We start from the raw sequence: 15818 nt of genomic DNA, 5'->3' as shown, positions 1-15818 counted from the left end.
TTTGTTCGCAACTGTACTGACGAAACCTCGATATTATACCGTTCATTTAAGATGGCAAGCCTTATGTATGGAACGGTCGCTTTTTTGTAACCTTTATAATTTGGTCGGCTTATAGAAGAATTCCTGATATTTTTTTGCAGTTCGATAACTTTCTTATAAGTCATAAAATAAAGCTGAAATTAACAGGATAGCTTATTCAAGGAACATTTTAATTTGTCCATTGTATGCCATGTTCCCTTGTTATAAGGGAATCGCGTATTCGGCCACGAAAGTAGACTGTTAAAATAAATTAGATTTCTTGAAATCTCTCTTTTGCGCAAAGCCACATCATTTATATTTACTGTGGTTATAAAAGTGTACCAAGGGTACATGCTACACCTTTTTATTCGATTGTAAGAGTACTGGTTTACTCACAAATCCGTTTTATCTGATTTTCGAAATCTTTTAATTACACTGGTGTTTATCATTCAAATCAATGACTAATATTTGAACTAATTTGGACATATCAAGGTCTATCATTGGTATTTTTTTCAAACTTCTGCGTTGAGCCATTTACGAGATCTGGGACATCACAAAACATTACCCCAGCAAAATTCTAAATAACTTAAATTTTGCTATTCGTGGACAAATTACTACGCAACAAGAGCTATCTATCCATGTATTTGGTTCCGGGATAGAACGACTTTCAAAAAAAATTTTGCCAGGGTAATGTTTGAAACGTTACCCCAGCAAAATCTGTTTTTTCCTAATAACTTTAAAACTATAATTTGAACGAATTTTGCTATTAGTGGACAAATTTCTGCTCACGATGGACTAATTATCTGCTATACTCTCGACTCTCTAAAGCACAACATTTATAAAAATGTTGCTGCGGTAATGCACTCCAGGTAACCGTGTGTGATGCTTATTGCTCATAGTGATTTTCGATACAGAGCCCCGTACATACGTTATACATAAATTATGGAAAAAAACACCCAGACCAATACAAACAAACATGTATGCAATTTTAGTATGATATTTTTATTTATTAATAAACAAAAAGACTGAACAAAATTGATGCGTGTACTGATTAATGTAATTAACCACATGCAAAGCTTTGTGAATTGCAACAACTATAATTTATTATCCAAGCTCTAAATAATCGCTACTACGAGTAACTGATCATAAAATGTTTTTCCAATCGCTCAAGCTCCCGAGGATCTACCGATAGGTCGGGTGACGTAATCTTGAAATTCTTTTAGCCGGCGCGGAACTTCCGGAAGGTCGGGTGACGCCACGCCTTTTTGAACCGTGTTTACTTTGGCAGTTATATTCTATATTTATTCGATTCTAAAATATGTTCCCAAAAATTTTGAAAGTTGTTTTAATTTGTATCACTTGGATATGATTTGTATTAGAAAGTGCTGTGAGTGTGACGCTTGAACGGAAGGAAGTCAACCTAACCTAACCAACTGCGTATTTCTAAACTGCGTATTTCTATACTGTGTAGCCGCGAGAGCTATTTGGCGCGCTGTCTTCGGCGAAGAATTGCGCGCGCAGATTTAGACAGCGCGAAATACCTACTTTAGCAGAAATACCAAGCCTTAATATACAGGATGTTAGGTAAATGGGTATATGAGCCGACACTAGCCCATGTTAACATGGGCATATAAATGGTATGGTGAAGTCAGAAAATTGATATCTTCATTTTAATTATTTTAGTTTTCATACAAATCGGATTTTATAAAATGTATTTTGTATGAAAATTAAAATTCTTTTAGTTACATTAATAGATTGTAGTCATAGTAGGTACATATTCGTATACATGGATGATGTGTTAATTTTCATTTATACTTAATACTTAGTGGAATTACTGCTTTCAAAACGTGAATTAGAACTGGCCCCATAGCAGACATTTTCCTACATCTAAATACCTTTTGAAATATATATTGGTTATGGCTATTGGAGCGGGTACCACTTTCCATTCATTGGTGCCCATCATCCTTTGGCATGCAGGTAGATGTTATGACGTAGGCTAGGTATCCGCTAAGAAAGGAGTTTACGAAACTCTACTCCTAAGGGGGTAAAACGGGATCCACACGTACGAAGTCCCGGGCGGCCGCTAGTAATATAAATATGAAGCTCTGACTGTTCCATCATGCAAAGGGAACTCCGTCAATATTGATGTTGACGTTGATATTTTTTTCCTTAGTTTACGTAAATACAAGTCCACATGCTTGGACAAATCTCACCGATTTGAACAAGCATAGGGACTTCTTTACACCATATTTTCAGTTTTTAACCCCTAATTGCTGTTGCTTTAGTCTCTAACGCATGATGTTTTCACCTATAATTAACATTTAACATAATTAACATTGCATTTAACAAGTGTCATTTTTATAGTTACTTTTGTGAAGCCTCAATGTAACCTTGTTGGTGATCCTTTTTTGAGGAAATGTGTGGTTTTTTTAAGGAAATTGAGTGAGTTTTTTTAAGGAAATTAACATACTGACAGTAGCTTCACAGTTCATTTATGAAAACCTTTTATATGTTGGCAAAAATATAGAGCAATTCACGAAAAAGAGCGATTTGCATAACTTTAATACAAGAAACAAAAATAAACTTGCCGTTCCAAATTTCAGACTGCATAAGATTGGGAATTCATTTATGGGGAAATGTATTAAATTATTTAATAAATTACCACAAACTGTTGTAGAACTACCCATTCATAAATTCGAAGCACATATTAAAAGTACCTTAATGAAAAAGGGCTACTATAAAGTCGATGATTATTTAAAAGATAAAAATGTTTGGGATGCGTAACTGCCTAGCTCGCATAAATATTTATAACTATATTTTGAAAACCTGTAAACCTTTGAAAAAGAGGCTGACAATAGTGTCTGAGTTTCTTGCGCTGCTTCTTCTCAGCACTGGCCCATTTATTGTCCTGAAGCAGTGGTAGAGTTAATACCGGGACGTGTAAAAGTGCTTTTTTAAAGCCTACTTACAGAAATAAATGAGTTTTACTGAGTTTTTTACTGAGATCAAATAAATAAATAAATAAATATCTAATGTTTTTCCTCCAAGTTACTGAACCTCCCCCAATGCTTTTCATGTTACCCGGTTGGTAGCGGGTAACATGGAAAGCATTGGGGGAGGCCTATGTTCAGCAGTGGACGTCCTATGGCTGAGATGATGATGATGATGATGATGACTGAACCTGGTGCAGTATAATACAATGACTAAAGTCAAAATCAAAATCAAAAATCTTTATTCAGTTTAGACCACAAGTGGCACTTATGAACGTCAAAATTTAAATAATAAAAAAAGAAAAGGTAGACCTTATGGGGCACTTTACATGTCTCCTTATCTTTTGGGCCCTACCAGCGCTTCGAGACAAACATAATTATGGCAAGTGCTGAGAAGAAACGCCGGAACAAACTCAGTCACCATCAGTCAGTCACTTAAAATAGACAGATCAAGGCTTTGAAAAATGTTAAGAATACAAAATACAGAAAACAAAGAGACCTAGACATGTTTTTCGCGTTTATGTTTACACCACTCGTACATCCTGCAGCGTCAGCATCGACCGTGACCTAAATAGCAATAAGTTAAAAGCAAATCTTTACTTTCGTTATTTGAGTTTTAATTTCTTCACGAGATCGAATCAGAAATTAGGAGATCCGCAAACGAACTAAAGTCGTTGATACTGTTGAAAATGAATAAAGCGGCTGAATTTAACTGACCGTCATTTACGGTCAAAATGGTCAAAAACGGTCAAAAACAAGTCATAAACTGTCAAAAATGGTCGGTCAATTTGATTTCAGTAATTTTTAGTAGGTACTTTTTTAAGTTTTTTCTTAGATTTTGTTATTGATAAAAAGTTTACAACATCTAAATTGAATAAGTTGTAATAATTTATTTGTGCTCTCTTTCTTTCCCTACGCAATTGCCCCGCACCCCGCTCGTGCCCCGCTCACGTGCATTATAGGTAAATGGCAATGTCGCATCGCCGCGCACGTGAACTTTGATGACGTCTTATTCTCTTTTATTTTAATACAAAATAACGTTTCTTCATTTAAAATTGCATATAAATTGGGTACCTAAATAAATAAATAATTCGGTGGTAGTACAGTAATATTGAGCCAAATTGACTGAATTTGACCGTTTATGACCTGTCATTTATGGTATTTGGCCATCGTGACCGGTCAGATTCAGTCAATTTACATCTCTAATTTAATCGTTGACATAGCCCGAAAGATTAGCAAGCTAAAGTGGCAATGGGCAAGGTAGGTAAAAAAGGTAGGAAGGCGCTGGATGCAGGCCGCTACCAACCGGTCAATAAGAAAATCATTGGGGGAGGCATATGCAGGGTACGTCCTACGACTGAAATTATGATGATGAATAAAACTAAGAACAAAAGCGATTACCATCAGTTAATTTTTATAAAAAACTAGCAGCTAGCCGCCCGCGACTTCGTATGCGTGGATCCCGTTTTACCCCTTAGGAGTTGAATTTTGGAAAATCCCGTCTTATTGAGCTAGGTGCTCACTAAGACCAAAATTTACGTTCTAAAAGGAACCCCCATGCAAAATTTGAGACTCCTAGAACTTGTAGTTTCTGAGATTTCGTGTTAAGTGAGTGAGTCAGTCAGTGACCTTTCGCTTTATTATAGTGATTATTAATAACAGCTTTTGTGGTGTAGTGAAAATTATCTGTCACAGATCCAGAAGTCCCGGGTTCAATTCAGTGGGGGCAAAAATATCTTCTTTGGGTTGTCTACCACCATCTTATTCAAGTCTACCACCATCTTATTCAAGTCTACCACCATCTTATTCAAGTCTATCGCAATAATAATAATGTTAACAGCAATTGTTGTTTCGTCAGTCGGAGGTAACATAGCCAGTTCCTCTGTGGTTGAGGATTTAGGGTGAAGCACCTTCAACTTGGTCTTCTTTCCATCAGATGAGATGCAAGCCAAGAGCTTTATCTATACTAATATTAGAGGAAAGATTGAATAGGCTCCTAAACTACTGGACCGATTTGAAAAATCTTTCACCATTAGAATCCTAATTGTACCTGATGAACATAGGCGATACGAAGTTCGCCGAGTCCGCTAGTTGTGGTAATACCTACGTCTGCAAATAAAAAACGCGCCGAATGACGTTCGTAATAAGTACGTGCAAATAATAACATGGTAACAAAATATCGTAAAGATTTTAACAATCTGTCAACCAAGCGTGAAATTAAAAAACTACTTATTTATATCCGTTGTCTAGTACCTATAGTACAAGCTTTGCTTAGTTTGGGACTAGAAGCGCAGTGTAAAATGTCCAAGGATATTTATTAATTTATTTTATTTATGTTTTTTTTTTTAAGTTTAAAGGTAACCTATTTACATGATAACACAAACTAAAATACAGCCGCCGAGCGCTATTTCTTAGGCTGCCTTTACACTTAGATGTTTTACTCACGTAAGTTACGATATACTTTTGATACATATAATTTTGTGATTCTAATTTTGTGCATTATAAACGTTCAATTTTGCACCTTATGTATTAGTAAAACGTGTTGTTTTGCAACAAAAATGCAAACACTACATTTTTGGAGAGACCCAGTTTATTCTGTAACCTGTTATTGATATCCTTTGATAGAGCTCGTGAAGCACTTATAAATAAGATCAGTAGATAACGAGACTTTCGATATACAGGGTGTTAGGTAAATGGGTTTATGAGCCGACACTAGCCCATGTTAACATGGTCATATAAATGGTATGATGAAGTCAGAAAATTGATATCTTCATTTTAATTATTTTAATTTTCATACAAATCGGATTTTATAAAATTTATTTTGTATGAAAATTAAAAACATAAAATGATGATATCAAAGGACATCATCCACGTTTCATATATTTTTGGTCCATAATCAAAAGTGCCGGCCAACAAAAAAAAGTGCTGTATTCTGACAGAATACGTCTGCCTTAGCATTTGTTACTATGGCACCAAAGCCGTAGCTCCACTGTGCGTCGAGTATTTGAGATCTAAAAGTCATCGACTATTCATACATTTTTTGTTCAAAATCAAAAGTGTCGGCCAATAAAAAAAAAGTGCTGTATTCTGACAGAATACGTCCGCCTTAGCATTTGTTACTATGGCACCAAAGCTGTAGCACCACTGTGCGTCGAGTATTTGAGATCTAAAATTCATCGACGATTCATACATTTTTTGTTCAATATCAAAAATGTCGGCCAATAAAAAATAAAGTACTGTATTCTGACAGAATACGTCCGCCTTAGCATTTGTTACTATGACACCAAAGCTGTAGCACCACTGTGCGTCGTAGTATTTGAGATCAAAGTCAGTCGTTTCATATATTTTTAGAACTCAAATACTACGATGCACAGGGGTGCTACAGCTTTGGTGCCATAGTAATAAATGCTAAGACGGACGTATTCTATCAGAATACAGCACTTTTATTTTTTGGCCGGCACTTTTGATTTTGGACCAAAATGGATGATGTCCTTTCTGACTTCACCATACCATTTATATCACCATGTTAACATAGGCTAGTGTCGGCTCATATACCCATTTACCTAACACCCTGTATTGTATAGTTTAGAAATAATCGAGTGAAATCACTTATCGTTTCCACCCTGTAGATAGACTAGCTAGAGCATTTACTTGTAACAGAACCTGAACCAGAGGGCCGCTCTCGGTACTTTTCTGATCAGCAGAGCTGCCGGAGCAGCGGCATGGAGCAGACCGTAACCCGCTACGGCGGGCCGGGGGTCCTGTCTGTCGTCGAGGAGAAAACCTCTATAAAAAAAACAACTGGATGAGGCTTGCTCGTGAGCGAGCCTCTAGCCTGAGACGGAGCTGCGGATGAATGTCCAAGTTGGACAATAACTCGCGGCTCCGTTTCTTTGGGCTCTGGTGGAAACCGTCGGGCTTTAGTGGGTAGGCCCCGCCTTTAGTGGGTAGGCCCCGCCTTTAGTGGGTAGGCGGGGAGAGTCCCACATAACCCACTAGCCGTCCCCATCGACCAGGTGGATATGCGCAAAGCATTTCCCGACGTAAAAAAAAGGTAGGTACTTAGTCAACTAAGTGTTTACAACTGAAAACTTGTCTACTTATACAAACATTGCAAATTAAAAATAGTATTAAAAACAGTTTGACGTCACAGATGTACCATTATAAAAAAAAAGATTATTCTTAAAAACTGCTAAATATGTAGTTAATTTAAACATCCGTTTTAGTGTCTGATGCCTTCTAGAATAATACTAGTACCACTAATACTATGTCTAGCTAGATATCCTTATTAATAATAACGTCTACCTACTACACTAATATAAAACTCCTAAAAATAAACTAATAAGTTCCATAAAAATTGGAATATTTGGAAATTTAATTTTTCAGCGAGGGTCACTCAAGATTCTTTCTTAGTAAAATTGTAACCTTTTTTGACATAAGGCTTTTTAGTTTTGGTCTATATTTTAATCCCATTTAGTGAAATCTACTAATCAATATTAATTCAATTTTGAATGAAAATAATAATTCAACATCACGAAACTTCTCCATTGCAACAACTATCTTATCTTTCCAAACGGCCATACTGTAACTTCTATTTTCTGACAGTAAGCTTTAGATTATATACTTTTCTGATTTTTAATGTATTTTTTACATTGTTTCTTTTAAATAAATCTGAATAAATAACCGAGAGTTAAAAATCTTGTTTGTACAATTCTTTAGTTGCCTACCAACAATAGATTTTTGTTTTGTCGCAGTGCGAGTGTGAAATTAACTATTTTCAAAAGAAAGGTACCTATCACTAATAAAATTGTGCAAATAAATATATGTATTCGTATATTGTATTTACTTTACATAAATATTTGAATTTGAAGGTCAGCAAAGCTCAGAAAGTTGAGAAGTCCTAATGTTCGCATAGTCTTTTACCTTTTACCCTTTTACTTAAGAGAAAAATCCACGATAAGTAAATGAAAATGAAAGATTTGTCTAAGTACAATCCAAAAACTTTCCTACATCTTGCAACCAAATAAAATTAATAGTGTCACCAACAGAATATATGACGTCATTTCTTGCATCTGAGGTTAACACTCTGACGTAGAAGCAAACCGCAAAACGCAAGACTACTCGGAATTTTGGAAGTTTTATTAGGGTATTTTGACATCGGTCCCAAAATAATACCCTGTATTTTTTTTATAGACCATTAGGTAACCTAATTATTTTTTGCAATACCATAAAAGTATCTAAAAGTCATAAGTAGCTACTTTATTCTAATATGACCTTGCGAAATATATTTATTTATTTTCACGAACTTATACTATCTTAACAGGTCAATAACCTAAACCTAATAAATAACATTAGTACGGAAATAAATATTTGCATTAGAAAATAGCCTGAAAACTGCAAGAAAGGTAGTATAGTTGGTGCAATAAACATTATTGAAGTATTATGACTCTGACGATGTGACGGAGAACCGAGTGATTCAATATTTGAGTCGAGAGTCCAAATTAACAAACATAGGAAACATATGTTGTGTTACGGCTAAAGTACATTAAGTTCCAGTACTTCCAGTCAATCTTCTAGACGAGACCAAGCATAGACAAAAGTAATACGATTCTATGCAAGTCATTCTTGCGTTCTATGCGTGTCAGTCAACTCTAGAATAGTCCCACCCCAGGATCTTGGACTACCAATTCAAAGATGGTACTGTCATGTCAAGGGTCAAGACCCCATGAAAAATGACTCTAGAGACGCCAATGACTAACGCCCGTATTCACAAACAGTGCGCGTGGACGCACAGGGTGACACAAGAACCAATCACAGAGCTCTATTCAACGCTGCGCGTTCGATTGGTGCTTCACTTAGCATCGACTCCATGAAAATCGATGAAAGTTAGACAAAAGATGCAAGATTCATTTGTGAATACGGGCGTAAGTCAGACTTAATATAGAATTGCATAGAATATCAATGCTTTCTAATTTTTTCAGACATCGATGTAGAGATCTGCCCAAGAGAGAGAACTGACTGTAACCAATTCCATGCGAAGTTCAAAAAATTTTAAACAGCAACACTTAAGTTCGACAACAAACAGTCATTTTAATATTTGTCCGAGTTAACACCAAACAACAGCTTGAGGTAAAACCTCGCCGCGTAAACCTATCGCTATAAAGGCATCGATGCACGTGCACATCTGTCATTACTTTTTGACTCCCAGCCAAACATGGCAGACATAGACGCCACCAACCCTTACGATCTTCAAGACAAATCGGAGGATGACAAGCCAGAGGACACAGAAGGTGAACTGACGATTGTAGGCACAGATTACTCGTATACCCACAGAATAATATGGCCGATTGTTATGGTATACGTTGTCATGCACATTGGAGCGATCACTGGACTACTTTTGGTGTTGGGAGGAAATGTAAAAATCGCGTCGATAATTTGGGGTAAGTTTTTTGTTCTACTAAAGTCGGGTTTGTTCGAACAGTTATAACTCGAGAACGGCTGAACCGATTTTCATGATTTAGATTTATGAAAAAAAAAATTCCATATATAATTTTCATGGTTTTCGTTAAATGCCTATCTAATCTACCCGTGCGAAGCCGGGGCGACTGCTAGTACAGTATAAAAATAAATAAATTGATGTCTGTTTGTAAAGTCAAAAATAACTTAAATCTGTAGTTATTAAAGAATAGCATTTAAGAGTCGCATCTCAACTAAATTTTTAATAACTTGAAAAAATCTAATTACCTAAAGTGTAATTCGAACCCACAACTTCAACCCACAAAGCTGCTTATCTCCGAAACCGAGACGGAACTGTCAGTTTGACAGAACTTTCAAAGAGAGATACACAATTTATGAAGTAACTTTAGCTGACTTAAATTTGGAAAATGAATATTACCTAGTAGTTTAGCAAAATCAAGATGAAAGTTACTAATAGTACAACTATATTATTACCGGTCGAAAGTAATACTTTAAAATCTCTTTGAATCAATAATTATAGTCGGTACATACAGAATAGCAGTTTTCACTCCAATGGTTAAAGCATTAGTTCCCAAACTTATTTGAGACGCGTCCACTTTCGACCACACAAAAAAATCCGCGCCCCCTCTCCTCCAGTCAAGATTATTATTGATCGTATCGAGCAGCCTGGAATGCATTCTTTCAGCGGAAGGCCGGGTAGCAGAGAAAATGGCGAAAATGAGGTTTTCATTTATCATTTTTGAGGTACTAAACAGTAAAATTAAAGGCTAAGATTTTTATTGAGCATAGTTGAGGATATTTTCTAGGGCTATTAACGGATGGAAACACGATTTGATGAAGTTGACTCGATAGAATAAATTCCCAAAGTTACCTCTATTCGTTTTCTATTTATGGTTTTATTTTTAAAATAAGCGATTTGAGATTCTAAATCTTTTACTAAACTAAAGTTCAGAAATAACTTGAGGGCTTTTAACGGATGAAATTTTTATATTGCGTCTTATTTAGTTACTATGTTAAAAAATGTGGAAAAAATCGTCCATGACGGCTTGGACAATCTCAATCAGTCGCGCGGTGGCGCTTACGGAGGACGGACGCGTGTCAGTTTTATGGCCGTGACAGTTCGCGATTTGTCAATATTTTTGACAATGATGACTTTGATGCGTCACAGTATAATAATATCAGTGCTACTGGAGAAAGCTAAAATTTTTGATAATTAAGAATATTATCAATTTTGTCTACCTATTGAAATTTAAATCGTTCGCATCCTTTTAAACGAAGACTCTACTCATGATACATAGTACATTCCTCAAATATGAGACAAAACCAATGAGCTAAAATTACATTTTAATAGTACCTACATACAATCGTCTACTCTTTAGAAGACACTGACACTGATACAAATAAATAATAAAAAATTAGGTCAGTGGGTCAAATATAGGGGCAGCTGCACGTCACTGAAAGACGATTCTGTTTACTCGGCATCTGGGCTGGAGAACATGAACCCTTGTTTACAGATGCAGATGTAAATGGAGTTATAACTGGACAAATTTTACATGAAATGTGTAACAGAAATCAGTTAAAAGACACATACATGGAATACCAATAAGGTTGCGGAGGGAAAGCTACCTATTATAAACTAGCGGATCAATTAGACCAATTTTTATGGTTATAAAACCAAATAATGATCTCACGTGTCCTCTGTAACAGATGGATAGCGATTAATTCCAACTTAACAGTTTTATAGCCATAAAAGTTGGTTCAAGCGTAACTACCTATTTTTTGAAGAAGTGACTCTGGATTCTTCTACAGACACATTTTTGGGGTAAAAACCTTTCCTTTAATGAAATGAAGTTTAGAACTAGGCTTTTAAATGGTAATATAGTATAGTAATATTGGTGGGAAGTGGGGATGCATACGTTTGAAAGTGCCTGTCGCGGGTGGGTCGATTTTTATGATGACCAGTGTAGATACTTACTGCTTTTGATTTAATTACTTTTTATTTTTACAAGTGTTTGATAACTCCATGTCAGATTGCAATCAATGTCAAGTGAAATCTCAAATTGAAATGTCTCAATCTCAATGAGGAGGCTCTGCATTTATTCCTAGAATTCCCCTAACACCGTCAAATTACCCTTTCGAATTCAAGACAGTGCAGTTTCCCATCAAAATCTGCTTCGTAATGCCTATAAACAAAGCTCAAAGTCAAACTCTAGCAACCTCTGCATAAACTCCCATGAGTGCTCAGAGCGGGTGCCTGCGCCAGGTAACCGAGTGTGATGCTCATAGTGATTTTCGATACAGAGCCCCGTAATACGTTGTACATAAATTATGGAAAGAAAACACCCAGACCAATACAAACAAATATGTATGCAATTTTAGTATGATATTTTTATTTATTAATAAACAAAAAGAGTGAACAAAATTGATGCGTGTACTGATTAATGTAATTAACCACATGCAAAGTTTCGTGAATTGCAACAACTATAATTTATTATCCAAGCTCTAAATAATCGCTACTACGAGTAACTGATCATATAATGTTTTTCTGATGAACTGATCATTAAATGACCTACCGATAGGTCGGGTGACGTAATCTTGAAATTCTTTTGGCCGGCGCGGAACTTCCGGAAGGTCGGGTGATGCCACGCCTCTTTGAACCGTGTTTACTTTGGCAGTTATATTATTTTATATTTATTTGATTCTAAAATATATTCCCAAAAATTCTGAAAGGTGTTTTAATTTGTATCACTTGGATATGATTTGTATTAGAAAGTGTTGTGAGTGTGACGCTTGAACGGAAGGAAGTCAACCTAACCTAACCAACTGGTATTTTTATACTGTGTAGCCGCGAGAGCTCTTTGGCGCGCTGTCTTCGGCGAAGTATTGCGCGCGCAGATTTTGACAGCGTGAAATACCTACTTTAGCAGAAATACCAAGCCTTAAGTACACAGATGGCCCGCGTCTAGTGTTGAAAATGACTAAAGCGGCTGAATTTGACTGACCGTCATTTACGGTCAAATTGGTCAAAAACAAGTCATAAACTGTCAAAAACGGTCAATTTCGGTCAATTTCATTTCAGTAATTAGTTTAGTACTTTTTTAAGTTTTTTCTTAGATTTTGTGATTGATAAAAGTCATGTTACTTAATTGAAATAAAAAAGTTATTGTGCTCTCTTTCTTTCCCTACGCAATCACCCCGCACCCCGCTCGTGCCCCGCTCACGTGCATTATAGGTGAATGGCAATGTCGCATCGCCGCGCACGTGAACTTTGATGAAGTCTTATTCTCTCTTAATTTTTTACAAATTAACGTTCGTTCATTTAAAATTGCATATAAATTGGGTACCTAAATAAATAAATTATTCGGTGGTAGTACAGTAATATTGAGTCAAATTGACTGAATTTGACCGGTCAGATTCAGTCAATTTACAACTCTACCCGCGCCCCCCTTAGGTCTTTCCCGCCTGTGTTTGGGAACCAATGGGTTGAAGTCTCTCTCCCTCAAGAGTTTAAGTACGGATTTGATTTTCAGGCGGGTCGCAATCCAAAAGAGGAGAATTCCAATTCAGTTGAAAGTTTTTTATAATAATTGTTAAAAAGAGCTAGTTCATAAAATTACTTGTGCCATTTATGCATTTTAGCCACGATAGCCGAACGGTGAAGGGGTCGGAGTGGCCGACTCGAGATCCGAGGAACGCGGGTTCGAATCCCACCGCCGCTCGACTATTGTGGTGAGCCCACTCGTAACACAAGCTTATTTAGCTTAACACGAGGGGCTAACGCTAATTCTTTAAAAAAATATACATATTTTATTGATACTGTAAGTACTATTCTCGGGTTATCTAAAAAGAGATCGCTTCCTATCTAAAAGTGCGACAAAAACATCTAAGGCTGAGTTGCACCCCTTATTTTAACCGTGACAATAACCTTAACCGGTGTTTTTGTACGGAGTTCCACGGACTTTTTGAAATTTGTTAAAGTAAGAAGCCTAAGGCTGGGTTGCACCACCTAACTTTGACCGTAACTATAAGACTATAACGTTAACCGGTGTTTTTTGTATGGAGTTTGACAGATTTTTGACGTTTGTCAAAGTTAAAGTAAGATGGTGCAACTCAGCTTTAATGGTGCTTTCCAACCATTGTCATTACTTTTAATTTACAAAATTACCTAAATTAAAACTTGAAAAGCCTTCATATCCGTGGGTTATCAAATCCATCATCATCATCATCATCTCAGCCATAGGACGTCCACTGCTGAAGATAGGCCTCCCCCTATGCTTTCCATGTTGCCCGGTTGGTAGCGGCCTGCCTCCAGCGCTTTCCTGCTACCTTTATGATGTCGTCGGTCCACCTTGTGGGTGGACGTCCCACGCTGCGTTTTCCGATACGAATTTTGCCAATTGCCAATTGATCGAAATTCAAATGAACATATAATTTTAGGCTCATTTCGCAACCTACCTCAAAATGTATGTTTTGCATTCCTTAGCCCATTTCTGATAAATAAGAAATAATGCATTTAATGCTTACCTTGAAATTGATTGCCGTTGGTGTCATCATACACCTATTGTACGTTGATTGCAACAATAAATAATAAAATCCACCAAGTGCGAGTCGTTTCCGAAATGAAGGGTTCTGTAGACTTTCTTTGCATCACCCGTGATAACTTTTGATAACACCGGACAACAAAAAAAAAAAAATTTTTTTTGCGCATGGATTTTACTTATTATATTCTGATTATATAAGAAAATTTATATAAAAAAATGCGATTACAAATCGAAAATATTTGCTTTTTAAAGAGTTATAGCGATTTGAATTTTCCATCTTCATAGTAGAATGTCTCTAAAGATGCACGTCACATTCTCATTGGGATATATTTATAGATAATTATGGGGGCTTATTCGCAAGAACAAGGGTCACGCTTTCATCAAAATATAGTGGGATTTGAGAGACGACGTTACCAAGGCCAGTATACTGAAAGCATGATAGAGTTAGATTTTTATGAGAAAAATCTTCTATGGAACATGACAGGAAATTAGAACTTTTCATTTTTAATAAATATTTGGACTCTATTTTAAATTTTCTCTTGTGAGAATGAATCTTAAATGGATGTTTGGTATGTTTTAATAATTAGAAAGAATGAAAGAAAGAAAGAAAAAAAATATTTGGCAACAAATTAAATCATCTCTATGTTAATGTTTCATACATTCATTGATATGATTTTTTCTATTTTTTATACATAAAAGCAAATTCAGAACAAATTTTTGTTGTTATTCTTATTTCTAGGTATTAAAGCAATAAAAATAAGCTATGCATAACCCGTGCGCAAAAATGCTGTAGACAGTTGTTATAGAATACTAGTTTTCCGCCCGCGGCTTAGCCCGCGTGTAGTTTTGTCTGTCACAGAAAAACTTTATCGCGCGCGTCCCTTTTTCAAAAACCGGGATATAAACTATCCTATGTCCTTTCCCGGGACTCGAACTATCTTTATGCCAAATTTCATCAAAATCGGTTCAGTGGTTTAGGCGTGAAAGCGAGACAGACAGACAGAGTTACTTTCGCATTTATAATATTAATATACAGGGTGTTAGGTAAATGGGTATATGAGCCGACACTAGCCCATGTTAACATGGTCATATAAATGATATGGTGAAGTCAGAAAGATATCATTTTATTTTTTTAAATTTTCATACAAAATAAATTTTAAATCCAATTTGTATGAAAATTAAAATTTACCTAACACCCTGTAGATATTATTATAGATTAGTATAGATTGTAAATATTACAAATTACTAATAGTCGTTAACCCCTCGTGGTAAGCTTAATAAATTCTTGTGTTACGAGTAGGTTCACCACAATTTAGTTGCTATATTTTCAAAGTGCTAGCACTTACACAGGTGTGCAAAAATTTACGAATACTAGTCTTACTTTAACTTCGACGAACGTCAAAAATCTGTCAAACTCTATACAAAAAACACCAGTTATTGTTTTAGTTACGGTCAAAGTTAGGTGGTGCAACTCAGAATAAATATTCCTTATCAACAAACCTTTAAGATTAACTCATCATGTAATAGATGTTTAAAAATCTTATATTTGTCCTTTAAAAAAATGTCGTGTTTTTTTTTACCGCAAAAATTGTTAATGTTGCTTACATCTTTTAAGATTGTTGATCTTGACCTATTGTCTTAAAAATACAACACAATTGAAAAAATATTAATAATTCATGTAAGTACATACGTGAATATGTTAAACATAGAGCTCACTATTAATTCATAATATCACCCTTTTGTAAATTTTTTTTTGTCTAAATGATTTGGTTTGGAACTGACTCAGATACTC

General features: G+C 35.7%; 1 protein-coding gene across 2 annotated transcripts in view; it reads left to right on the top strand.

Moving 5' to 3' along the window:
• LOC135079983 (stearoyl-CoA desaturase-like) overlaps positions 1 to 15818 on the top strand; it is a 49019-nt gene that overhangs the window by 20631 nt on the left and 12570 nt on the right. For both annotated transcript variants that reach the window (XM_063974642.1, XM_063974652.1), the window contains one exon: positions 8990 to 9448. In XM_063974642.1, coding sequence (XP_063830712.1) covers positions 9223 to 9448 — 226 coding nt within the window. In that variant the 5' untranslated portion in view covers positions 8990 to 9222. Of the gene's footprint in view, positions 1 to 8989; positions 9449 to 15818 lie in introns of those variants that run through there.

Source organism: Ostrinia nubilalis, chromosome 2 (assembly GCF_963855985.1).
Source record: "Ostrinia nubilalis chromosome 2, ilOstNubi1.1, whole genome shotgun sequence".
Lineage (NCBI taxonomy): Eukaryota > Metazoa > Arthropoda > Insecta > Lepidoptera > Crambidae > Ostrinia > Ostrinia nubilalis.
The sequence above is the reverse complement of the archived record's forward strand: the minus strand, read 5'-3'. Positions and strand labels throughout refer to the sequence as shown.